General features: G+C 49.2%; 5 protein-coding genes across 5 annotated transcripts; 3 read left to right on the top strand and 2 right to left on the bottom strand.

Moving 5' to 3' along the window:
* Positions 1–299: 299 nt before the first annotated feature.
* Positions 300–2,587, top strand: BGZ61DRAFT_421804 (fungal-specific transcription factor domain-containing protein). The gene is made up of 2 exons (XM_046243516.1): positions 300–590; positions 662–2,587. Exons 1-2 carry the CDS (start codon positions 370–372, stop codon positions 2,511–2,513), a joined length of 2,073 nt encoding a protein of 690 aa, XP_046103944.1. The 5' UTR covers positions 300–369; the 3' UTR covers positions 2,514–2,587.
* Positions 2,588–2,993: 406 nt separating this feature from the next.
* On the top strand, positions 2,994–4,572 carry BGZ61DRAFT_494611 (epoxide hydrolase; the record flags this gene model as incomplete). Its single annotated transcript, XM_046250786.1, has 3 exons — positions 2,994–3,078; positions 3,585–4,439; positions 4,490–4,572. The coding sequence occupies 3 exons, from the start codon at positions 2,994–2,996 to the stop codon at positions 4,570–4,572; spliced, it is 1,023 nt and encodes a 340-aa protein (XP_046103943.1).
* Positions 4,573–5,097: 525 nt separating this feature from the next.
* Positions 5,098–6,305, top strand: BGZ61DRAFT_353218 (uncharacterized protein; the record flags this gene model as incomplete). The annotated part of the gene is made up of 4 exons (XM_046240494.1): positions 5,098–5,265; positions 5,327–5,826; positions 5,883–5,960; positions 6,017–6,305. 4 exons carry the CDS (start codon positions 5,098–5,100, stop codon positions 6,303–6,305), a joined length of 1,035 nt encoding a protein of 344 aa, XP_046103942.1.
* A 402-nt stretch (positions 6,306–6,707) lies between these two features.
* Positions 6,708–7,469, bottom strand: BGZ61DRAFT_533311 (uncharacterized protein; the record flags this gene model as incomplete). The annotated part of the gene is made up of 1 exon (XM_046253985.1): positions 6,708–7,469. The coding sequence occupies one exon, from the start codon at positions 7,467–7,469 to the stop codon at positions 6,708–6,710; it is 762 nt and encodes a 253-aa protein (XP_046103941.1).
* Positions 7,470–8,945: 1,476 nt separating this feature from the next.
* Positions 8,946–11,390, bottom strand: BGZ61DRAFT_353148 (glycosyl hydrolases family 31-domain-containing protein; the record flags this gene model as incomplete). The annotated part of the gene is made up of 1 exon (XM_046240487.1): positions 8,946–11,390. One exon carries the CDS (start codon positions 11,388–11,390, stop codon positions 8,946–8,948), a length of 2,445 nt encoding a protein of 814 aa, XP_046103940.1.
* Positions 11,391–12,089: the final 699 nt, after the last annotated feature.

Genomic DNA, 12,089 nt, shown 5'->3' with positions numbered 1-12,089 from the left:
ACTGGGAGGCGTTCTTGTCGAACCGTGAAATGAGACGAATCGATGCATTGTTACATGTCCATGAAATACACTGTGGCTTCTGTATATGCTAAAGCAGGGGAATTCCAACCACTACTACTCCGTATAGTGCAATTAGAAGCAATCGATCACGGAACCAGAAAACAGGATTGAGAGGGGAGAAACATGTACAGTAGCCCTTTAAGGTGGGTCGGAAAAACCATCGCCCATTAGTCGGAATATTTACCCCTCTCAACTAGCTTGGATTTGCTCGTGTATTTCTGTCTCTTTGTCTGCGTCACTGATGATCTACTCTCCGCTCTATACGAGACCGAAGGATGCCAAAGAGAGAAATAGCATGTCCAAGTCGGCATGTTTCATTCATTTGAGTCACAGATTCCAACACATCCCGCGCCCGCAAGTTCGGGAAGGTCCTCGGGTCCTTCACGCAAGGTAAACAAGTCGTGTCTGGAATGCACCCGTCGAAAGGTGAAATGCGATGGTGGCTATCCCTGTTCGAGTTGCCAACACTACCACGTCTCTGAAGCTTGCGTCTATACACACCGGAATAGACGCCAGGCTGCAAGCAAGAGGTACCTCACCATGTAACGAAAAGAATGCTATTGACTCTTTTACTAATTACCGTTTCTTGTTTTGTGTAAAGTGCTTTAGAGAAGGCTACAGACACTGTGCGCCGCCAAGCTGAAGTTCTTCAACGCCTCTTTCCTGGATATTCACTCGATGACTTGCTTGCAAAGAACCGATCGGAGCTCATCGGCTTGTTATCGCCGAGCGCCACAGACGACAGATCTCTCCAGACTCCGATATGGCCAATTTCGACCAGTGTATCCCCTGTCGTCTCCGGTGATCTCGAAGATGCACACGACTCCCCCGATGAGTCTGAGACTGGTGAGTCTGGGGAGGAGAGACATTGGGAAGAGCCGGCACAAAACCCGGCCACAATTGCCGCGAGTGACGACATCAACGCCATCAGTCTGGCAGGCGACCGTCACCGCCGCTCATACCTAGGCATCACCTCCGTGAGCGCTGTTCTGAGAGTGCTATTTCGGCTTTGCCCGGCCGCCAAGAAGCGCACTATGGAGGAATCAAAGACATGGCCTGACGTTCAACAAAATGACCCCCGTCCTTCTGTGATGAAACCAGCTCTTGGTATTGCTCCGTCGTCCGATTCATTGCGAGAACAGCGCTACGTTGGCTTTTACTTCGAGCACGTACACTCGATTACACCGCTCATACATGAGGAGTCCTTTCGGGCAACTTTCGCCGCTGCCGATCGTCAAACTCCGGCATGGCAGGGTTTATGCAACATGGTGCTCACGCTGGGTTCCATTGCCTCTGGAAGTGACACTGCTCACATCCATTATTACAACCAGGCTCGCTCCTTCATCGATCTAGACTCTCTGGGCTCTGGAAATCTGGAAAGCTTGCAGGCGCTGTGCCTACTTGGCGGATACTATCTCCACTACAGAAACTCGCCAAACATGGCATACGCGATCCTCGGCGCAGCTCAGCGCTTGGCTATAGCTCTGGGGTTACATCGAGAGTCCCCAGTCCGGAACGACTATCAGGATCCCGACACTGCTCAGCGCTCTGGCATTCGAATCGAGACTCGGCGACGGACATGGTGGAGTCTTTACTGCCTCGATACGTGGGCCAGCATGACCTTGGGTCGCCCGACTTGTGGACGGTGGGATAGCACGACTATGAACACATTATTACCAAATGCCCTGAACACGGACGATCACTTTGCAATCTCCCTCCGAGCAAGTTGCCAGTTTTGCCACATCTGCAATCGTCTCCAGCATCGTTTCGCGCAATCTACACGCCTCAACACGGCAGAAGCTCAGGCTTTTGATCTCGAACTGCAACAATGGCATGAAGCACTGCCTCTAATTCTCAAAGACACCATCAATCCACCACCTCGCATCACTGTCGCTAGTGAGTTCCTCCGCAACAGATATTATAATGTACGCCTCATGTTGTCCCGATGTTTTCTCTTATATCTCGCCTACGAGGACCTGAATGGACAAATTCCAAGCCAAGCAGAGGTGCAGATGGCTGACTTGTGCCGTGCAATTGCGGCGGATGCTATTGACGCCATTGCGGTCCATTGGGTCCCCAATCGAATCCAAGTTTGGAATTCCGCGTGGTACCTGTTCCAAGCGTGTATGGTGCCATTACTCTCAATATCCATGAAGACCTCGTCTAGTCCGGGTGGCATGCAGGCCGATAGTGTTGTGTCATGGAACAAGAGCTTAAACAAGGCTCTTGAGGTATTTGCAGAGATGAAGCCGTGGATGCGGACTTCTGATCGCTCTCCGGATATTGTGGCTGTATTATTCCAAGCTGTATCTGAAGGGGCCGAAGGGGCAGTACATACACCGTCGGTGACTGATGGAGGGTCACTTCTGTTTGGGTTGGGCAATGAACAGCTGACAGAGATGGACTGGAGCATGTTTTTCAGTGAGGAGAGCATATCCTATAGTTTATTTTGATTGACTTGAGTGTATTAATCAAGTTACAAGCATAATGACAGTTCCTACTGATGAATTTAAGTACATCAAAATCCTTCAAAATAATTTGCTAACGCGGTGCCAAATATGCAGCAGCTAATACCTGCTTCCATAGCCCTTGACAATTTGTCTACATGTGTCTCAGCCCAGGTTCGGATTTTTCTCTGATAAAGGGAGCCCATTGGTATGGACTCATTCTCGCCATAGCTGGTCATACCACTGCAAATCAGCCTACTCTCCTTCTTTTTGCTGGCCGACTCTCTGTCTACCGATCCACCGATTTATTCCTCCCCTGTTCAAATTTACCCCCTGCTGTACCTACCCCTTGCTTGTCTTGGCAGAAGCCATCGTTTCAGCGTCCATGCGTCTCATGGGTTCCATGAATCTACCTGGCGGCCACCGGGTTGACCCCTGCACACGAGGACTCCCAGCGGACCGGAACAGAGAACGGAATTGTATCATATGTACCCATTGTGTAGATTGTTGGCTAGAGCTAGAGCATACGTAGTAAATCGGTCTTGGAATTGCTTATCTGGACCGAGCCGAGGTTTGTCGTCCTACAGCCCCTGCTAAGGTAGTATTACCGAGGCCCTCGCTTACCCCTCGTTTTGCAAATTTTGAACCCTGCAAGACTGTACATGAATCACTCTAGGTGATGTGAAAGCACCTGCAGCTCGTGACGAATGCGGAAGAACTCGCGTCTCCAAGAAATTAGGGTTCACAATCCTGGGGAAAATCGCAAGATGAACCCGATATGGTAGGGCGGCCTTTAGCATTGTATCCTCGACACCATTTTACAATGAGTTCTGGATAATGAAGAACGACATCAGCCGCTTTCGAGATGGCCGTATAAAAGTGTTCAAGGAGACTAACTCTTGTTCTTTTGCCGTGTACTTATTCCTTTCAAGCTCATTTGCGCTACGAATTGAGAGATCGGTGTAGCCTTTCTTATTTTCAGTCATCATTTTAAGCCAGTCTTATCAAATATGATGCTGGTAAATGTTCTCGCTCTCTTCAATCTCGTCTCCTTGTCGAGTTTGTTACCCCGGGTAGCCGGTTCAGGATTTGATCTTGGTTTCAACTATACTCGGGGTTACAGCAAGATTGGTTCCAACACTTATCATTATTTGCTTTGCAAACCATCTGGAGAGCCCATTGGCACAATATTTCTGCTCCATGGATTCTCAGATCTCTCATATGGGTGGCGATATCAAATCCCTGCTTTGACGTCGCTGGGGTTCCAAGTTATCGCCCCAGATATGCTGGGTTATGGCCGCTCCAGCGCTCCCGTCGCACTTACGAAATTCTCGTTGAAAAGCATGTCTAATGATCTTGCAACATTAATCAACCGAATTGTGCCTGGCGAGCAGGTCATTCTTGGTGGCCACGATTGGGGTGGAGCCATGGTCTATCGCACAGCACTCTGGCACCCTGAACTCTTCAAGGGCATCTTCAGCGTGTGCACACCGTACTTCCCTCCCACCACAAGATACGTGGATCTAGCAGATCAAATCGCGGCTGGAATAAACCCAACCTTCGGATACCAGTTGCAGTTCCGCAACTCGACCTATGACCTCTACTTTAATGCCCCTCATAGGATCAGGCAGATTCTAACGGCTTTTTATGGAGGGCTTACTCCAGATGGAAAACTCGGATTTGACTCTCGTACAGGTCTGATTTTCGAAAATCTTCCTTACCTGCAACCATCTCCCCTGATTGGGGATGCCGATATGAAGTATTATGTCGCCGAGTACTTCAAAAACAGGATGAGGGGACCTATGAGCTGGTATCGAACTGCTGAGATCAATTTCAATGATGAATTGCCACTAGCCTGTGAGGGGGCTGTCAATTTTTCCATCCCGGGGTTGTACATTGGCGCTACCCAAGACACAGCTCTACCGCCTGGATGTCTGCGGGCATGGCGAAGTATTTTCACGCTGGTTTAACTCGGGGGACAGTTGTGTCTTCGCACTGGGCTCTATGGCAAGCCAGTCAGAATGTTAGCAAAATCATTGGAGATTGGTGCGGAACTTCAACCTGAGTTTCATGTTAGCTTCTGTCACGTCGTATCATCCGAATTTATTATTCACCGTTAAATGTGTCACAATCCTATTGGAGCGTATAGTTTAATGTCAGTGCGGTAAATTGAAAACGACCTGTTTTTGCTTTTTTTAGGCCTCATTTTTTCTAGTGGCTGTACTTTTGAATCCAGTCATTTTCACATACAAGTATGTGACTACTCGCTGCAAGCCCTGTGATCTTGGCACCTGTTTCCCCCGCCTTCAAGATTTACTAGCCTCATAGGGAGGGGGCACGAGGTCATTTCCTAATGTGTTTACGTCCTCCGTTCCCTCTTCCAGACAATGAGGGGAAACTGCTACACGCATGCATGACTTGAATCTCGCTTGGAGAAGCTACAAGCCTGTCCGAGTTTAAGGTGACATTCTATGGTAGGCAAGGATTAACAGGTGGCGCATAAGAGCACTTCTTGCCCGTCAGTTCCGCTTCTATCGCTACGATCACATCAACTCATCCTGTCGTTGTAATCATCGTCAAAAAAGGAGACATGGATCACGACAGCAACTTAGAGTTGCCTAATCGGTCAAAGGAGTTGTTTATCATCCAACTGGTCTTTCTTATCGTTGCCGGCATATGCACTCTGATCCGAGTGTACATCAAAATATTCCTTGTCAAGTGTGTGACAACAGATGACTACCTGATACTCTCTGCGATGGTAGGCTTCCCCTGTTTCACGTTTCCCCGGGTCTACTTGAAACTAAATATCGTTTATGTAGATAGGTTATACGGCATATGGCGCAATCTCGTTGGACGGTGTCCAGAATGGAACAACAGGCAAACCCAGCTCGCAGATCGACGGACCTCACGAGGTGGCTAGGTCACTCCGAGCTTGGTATATCTGCGAAGTGCTTTATGCGCCAATTACTCTCACAATTAGAGCTTCGGTCTGCATCCTTCTTCTTCGCATGGCGACCCGAAGATCCTATCGCTGGATTATTTGGGTTAATCTTGGCGTTGGAACTATCGTCTCTACTGCCTTCTTCTTCATCCTTGTCTTCCAATGCAAACCAGTGTCGTACTTTTGGAACCAGGCGTATGGTTATAAGGGCTCTTGCGTTGACAAGAATGTCATTCCGGTAGCCGTCGTTGTGCATAACATCCTTTCAGCTCTTTCCGACTGGTGCCTGGGCCTGTTACCTGTCGCCCTCTTATGGAATGTGAAGATAAACAGGAGAACCAAGGTGACTATAGTGATCCTGTTGAGGCTCGGCATGATGTTAGTGTTCCGAAATTGTTAAGCGCTACCTAAACTGACGAAAACGACGAAATTAGAGGAGGAATAGCCCTTATTGTTCGAATTCCGTATATCACGCATTTGAAACCGTCTATTGAGTTCGTTTATGTATCAATGTGAGTCTTGATTCCAAGTCGGAGTAGCTCAAGTTCAGTTTCTGACTACAGATTAGTGACGTAGCCATTTGGTCAGTGATGGAGCCAGCGTTGGGTATTGCGGCGGCTTGTATCGCCACGTTTCGTCCCCTGTTCAAACATAGTGGCTTTGGATGGGCCTCAGGTCATTCAGCTCCTGCTGCAATGGGAGAGCCGAGCCAAGGAATGAATTGTGAGAGAACAGAAAGCCAAGGCGCACTGGGTGGGGAGAGAGACATTTGCATACCCCTCAACACTCCTCAGCAACTGTACAGTGCCAATGATCCGATTGGATCTGAGCATGAGCTGTGTAGAGCCGATCAATGATCAAGAGGGATCTAGCAAGCATATAGATATTCGGTTCGTCTTCGGATCTCCGATTAGAATCGAATAGTATTTAGCCGTCTTGCCTCTTCATAGGAGTCATTCACAGTTAAAACATATTTTGTTAGAGGCTACAAATATCTCTATGTTGTACCAAAACGTTCGCCATCGGATATGTTGAATCCCATGGTTTAAACTAAAGGATTTACTGGTTAAATACAGTCATCCCAGTGAATAGAAGCTAGAGGTATAGACTCGGTAATCTCTATACCCGACTACCCTGAGGCCCAGAAACACTTAAACATTGCTCCTAAGCCTCTGGCCTGGACAACACAAGGCTTCGCCGTGCATCTTCAAAGAAAAGTATCGGGGCCTGGCCCTAAGACTAACACAGTGGCATTCCACCTAAGTGCAACCTGATGCGCGATTGCTGATACATACATCAACACCGCTTACGCCGCCATAGGCCTCAGCACTGAACTGGTTGAAATCGACAGCGGATAGGGCATCTTGAACCAGTTGCTGAGCGAAATAGCCAGAGAAGGCGTTGAGTGGTTTTGCCCATGAAAGGCAAGCGCCACTGGTGCAGACGCTTCTTGGGCTCGCCGGAAAGGTATTCCAGGCAAAATTACCGAGGTATCCGGCGAGAACCTGCACTCCAAAATTGGTGGCGACGTGTGCTTTGGACCTGGTCCAACTCCATTTGGAGCGTGCCTCGATAGCAACGGCGATGTCACGCTTCTCTACACCAGCACATTTGCTCACATGGGGAAGCATGACGCTGTCGAGTTCGCCGCAAAGCCAGTTGTTGTCGCTTGCCTGCTCCTCCTTCATGTGTCCGGCCATGGTGGCATTGACGAAGGCGACTAAGATCTGATCATCGTCCCCAGAAGTCCATGCCGCCGCATATTGGTGCGCAGCTGCAATGGCGAGGTCCTTCTCAGACTCGATCACGATGTAATCATAGTGGGTGGCATCTTGACCGAAGATCTTGTCTGTCACCTTGGAGAGGTAGATGTCCTCAAAGTTAGGTGAGACAGCATTCCGTGCATTGAGGCTCGTGCCAGTCATGGGAATGGCTTGAGCGATGGGGAATCTCTCGTACAGAGCCATGCCAATTGCGACGGAAACTGCCGAAGTGGAAAGTCGGGTGAACCGCGTCTTCATCTTGAGAAATTATGGCTGTGAGAAGCTCGACCCTGGGTTGATAGAATGTGTCGATGATGATGATCAAGAATGTGATGATAATGAAGTGAGATAGCATAGCTTCCTGAACGAGCTTTGTAGGAGTATATATACTTGAAAAACGACATGAAATAATTCCCATAAGCATGTGAAAAGTCAAATATCTCCAATTACTGTTTTGTCCATATACTTCTTAGTACTGGTATCGTAACTAGCCTGTAGTAGGAAGGTATAGTCGTTCGACTAGGGACTTTTGCCCCTTCTCCAAGAAAAAAACAACATGATCCGACTATGTAATTGATATGGTGTCATATTTCTCTCGCTGATGCCAAAAGTCCCTGTGATTACTGCAGTAGAGTGCATTTTCGGATACGAGCGGACTGCACATGCAGGCCTAAATCCGAATACCATCAATTGGAATGAGCAGCAAAAGTGATGAACCTACTACGAAATTTATTCCGTTCTTCGTCAGTCGGCGGAGAATTTCGATTTTGGCAACGGAAGCACGGTTCGACTCGCCTTGATGTGAAGATGTAGATACTGACACCCTTATGAAATGTGTTTGAGTGAATCTGCCCGTAATGAGTGACTCAATAATAACGTTCGTAAGCTATTTGGGGAGGCAACGGCGGTAATTACTGTCAGACGGAGATATGGACTACAATAACGCAACCGACAAGAGGAATAGTCATCCCCTTTTGCCGTAGTAGTATTGCGACAATTACTTTTACAAAGAAGTTTGTAAGGCTCGTACCTGACGGACACCTTGTCCCGAGATAGCCGGCTAGACGACGGGGGCGTCATGCAGTAGGGATACGAGGTGACAGCGAAGGAGTGGCTGCGCTCAACCTTAACTCCGTTCCGACATCAGCGGCTAGATTCGGATGCGGTATTAGGCTTAATACTTCCAGCATACTCTGCACCGTAATACTGTCAGGATTTACTTCGCCTGATTGCTGGACTAGATGGTTGTTCTTGCTCGCATCGTGTTAAGGTGGAGACTTACTGGATGCCTTACTGCGAGGATGAATGGCGACTGTCGACCCTGTTCGATACGTATCATAATTTGGTAGAGTCATGGGCCGAATTACTGCAGGCATGCTCTGGAAGCCTACTGGCGATGGTATCACACTTCCAGGCTAGTGTACTACACAGTTGGCTGGGCGAAGAAATGAGAGGCACAATATTTTCTGATCATGCTAGTCACGGAAAGAGATGTGGGCAGGTAAATCGACACAAGCGACTGCTACAGCAATGGGCCCAAACACAAAAGAGCCTTTTGAGATTGTATCTGAGCTTTGAGCGTAAGATGAATCCAGGACCATCTAAGAACATCACTTAGTGGCTCACCATTCCGTGAAGCCGAAACCGGGTTGTTAAAATCGAAAAGCCCGCGGACTGAGAGCAGGAATCCTTGAATAAACCGAATTTGCATCACTGCCGCACCACATCAGTCTCTCATGTCCGACTATCCGCAGTCAATAATTCTAAGATCGGCCCCAGGATATTGTGCTCCAGGTTGAGGGCTTGCAATCTATAAAGCTTCATGTCAAGAGGCTGGCGCGCTTGAATGATCCCCAAGATGTCATCCTTCGAATGGAAAGGGATCTGAAAGTCGAACAACAACGATCTCATCTTTTCCGAAGAGTTCGAAACGCTCAATTGCGGGTCAGATCCGAGTTTGACGGTCAGCGTTCCTCCGAATTCCAGCGCATCCTTGGGGAGTTGTACGACGGTTCCGGGAAATGGGTGGCCGATTGGATCGATGGCCACAGTGACGTTAACGACGGGGGAATCATTGACGTGCACTTTGATTCTCGACAGATTCTCTCTATCAATCATAGATAAGAATCGCACTGCCCATCCACGACTTGCTGGCGCATCGACAGTCAAGGTTCCGGACTCTTGATGCCACTTGATCGGGATGGAGCGCAGTTTGTTTGAGGAGTCCACCGACTCAGGTTCATCAGTCGGCTGCAAACTGTTGTCGTCGCGTCGATCTTCAACAATCGTGTATTCTCCGTCACGTCCCACAACGACGAGCAATTCGAAATCATCTGGGTTGCCTCCGCCATTGACTGGTTCCGCGGCAGCATCAAGAGGGATGATAGACCCCTCTGGCGCCAGCACAGGTATCCCACGCAAGGTCCGCCACAATTCAATCTCCCGATCGCTGTTATAAACAGTTCCCGTGAAGATGTCGACGTGGCGAGGTGCTGATGGAGGCAGCCAGACCTTGACGGCTGCGAGCTGCGTCCGATGATCAATAGGTTGCACAATCGGCGCCACGAGCAGTGATGGGCCAAAAAAGTACTCGTTTGGATATCTGAAGGCCACGCCAAACTTTGGGTATTGCCAGTACAACGGCTGCACAAGCGGCTGGTCATCCTCGGCGAAGCTGACGTTGGCTGTGTACAAGTAGGGAATCAGGCGATGCCGTAGCTTCATGAAGAAGCTCATGACCTCGTTTGCGTCTCGGCGATAGTTCCACGGCTCCTTGGACATCCACTGATTGTTGGACGAGTGCAGCCGCATGATGGGCGACATGACACCGAGTTGGACCCAGCGGGTGACGAGTTCGTCATCTCGTGAGCCGCCAACGTGGCCGCCGATATCGTGACTCCACCACCCATACCCGATGTTTGAAGCCGTAGCAGTAAACTCTGGCTGAAAGGCGAGAGAGCTCCACGAAACTATACTATCTCCAGAGAAGCCAATGGGATAGCGATGACTTCCTGGTCCTGCATAGCGAGAAAAGACCAGGGCGTCTTTTGCGCCGGCCTTTTGCTTTGTGTCGAGATATTGGAAGTGATTCAGCAACCACAAAGGGTCGATTCCGGGGATACGTGAGATTGAGCCTTGCTGCCAGTCAATCCACCAGAAATCGCAGCCTTTTTCTTCCAGGGCCTTGTGAAGAATCCCAAAGTATCCTTCCATGTACCTGGGGTTCGTGGGATCAAAGAGAATAGTGGTCTTGTCAGATGTGTCATGGCCGAGAAAGCGAGCCATTTTTTCGTATTGCTCTTCGTGAGGTCCAACCCCGCCGTGAGGGTGGTCATTGAGAGTCATCTTGAGATTTCGGTCGTGCAAAGCGTCGGCGAACTTGACTGGGTCCGGAAAAAGCCTCTTGTTCCAGGTATATCCTGTCCACCCAGTATGTGTCACTTCTTTTTCATGAACGAGATGCCAATCCATGTCGATGACGGCAACGGACAGGGGAATATTGGCTTCCTGGAACTCGTCCATCAAGGCGAGATACGAATCAGCAGTGTAGCTGTGATAGCGACTCCACCAGTTCCCCAAACTCCATCGGGGAAGCCGTGGTGTATGTCCAGAGATGTCGAAAAACGCCTGCATAGCTCCCTTGAAGTTCTGGCCGTATGCGAAGAAATACCCATCCACACGATCTCCAGGGCGTCGTGTTTGCACAAAGCCATCATCTGAGAAGAGCATGCTCCCACTGTCGTCGATGACTGAAAATCCATCCTTGGAGAGCACGCCTGCGCCCATGTTACAGCGGCCGTCGACTCCATCCAGCGTTCGCGCCGTGCCTCCAAGATTGGATTGCCCATGGCTGTATCGCCATTCCGTTCCCCACAAATTCGTCGAAACCTGGAGATTGATGATGAATCCGTTCGGGCTGAAACGCTTCTTGTCGTAGTAAAGATGGATGGCGGGGGTAATGATCTCAAGGCCATCCTCGGTGTCTTTGATGACGGGAGTCGGGCGATGGGAGAAGCGCCGGTTGATGGCAAAAGTTGAGGCGCGGTCTTCGAAAATGCCATCTACGGCCCATTCATACCGCAGAACGACGTCGTTGATTATCGTGAAGCGGTAGTTGGGACCAGAAATAATTGCATCAGCGTCTGCGACCGGCTCCGTTGGGAAGTCGTAGTTTGGCATAGATGGCCGGGTTTTTGATCTGACATCGACGGAGAATCTCATGTTTAATGCGTATCCAGACAACAGAATTGAAAATCGGATATTCGATGCTCAAAATGGATGCTTTGGATAAGGAACGATGGCGGCATTTTGCGAGACATTCAGCGTCACAACGTCCCACCCACTTGAAGACAGACACGTGCTACAACGACGCGTGCAGAACGCCCCTCACGTCACTTTGCGGCATTCCCTTCTTGGACAACATAGCCTCATCTAAAGCGGGGTTGACTGGGCTGAGCTCAAACGCCAAGTAAGCTGAGACGAGGCTTGTTATATCAATCAAGGCGGGGTAATAAACACAAAGAGTTGTGCACAGACTGGTCATAGTCCAATTCACAGAGTATATCTTGTGGCAATTTGTGAATTAAAGTCAAACAAGGCTTGAGGGCGGCAATTCTTGAAAAGAGTGCCCAAAGAAGAGCAACTATTCATTCCTAGGAAGATGGCCTCTACAGTAAACAGAGCTAATCCACCCTAAATCAACTCTGGTGCTAGAGCCTCTCTTCCTACAGCAAAACCAAAATCCGGCCACTTCCCATTGTGGAAGCTACCAAAGAATGGCTGAGACGGCACATGAATACGCGAATGGATAACTCGGCTCAAGCGCAAGTTGCCTTTGTCAGATGTAAACGGAGTAAGCCAAACAATGCCGCATCGGAG

This window comes from Ilyonectria robusta, assembly GCF_021365365.1.
Source record: "Ilyonectria robusta strain PMI_751 chromosome Unknown BGZ61scaffold_11, whole genome shotgun sequence".
Taxonomy (NCBI): domain Eukaryota; kingdom Fungi; phylum Ascomycota; class Sordariomycetes; order Hypocreales; family Nectriaceae; genus Ilyonectria; species Ilyonectria robusta.
Note: the sequence above shows the minus strand (reverse complement) of the source record. Positions and strands in the feature narration are given on the sequence as shown.

What these genes read in the sequence shown, in the direction of transcription:
- BGZ61DRAFT_421804 (XM_046243516.1), top strand. Translation starts at nt 370, where the DNA reads ATGTTTCATTCATTTGAGTCACAGATTCCAACACATCCCGCGCCCGCA. An exon ending in CGCCAGGCTGCAAGCAAGAG is followed by an intron (nt 591 to 661) that starts GTACCTCACCAT and finishes TTTTGTGTAAAG; the next exon opens with TGCTTTAGAGAAGGCTACAG.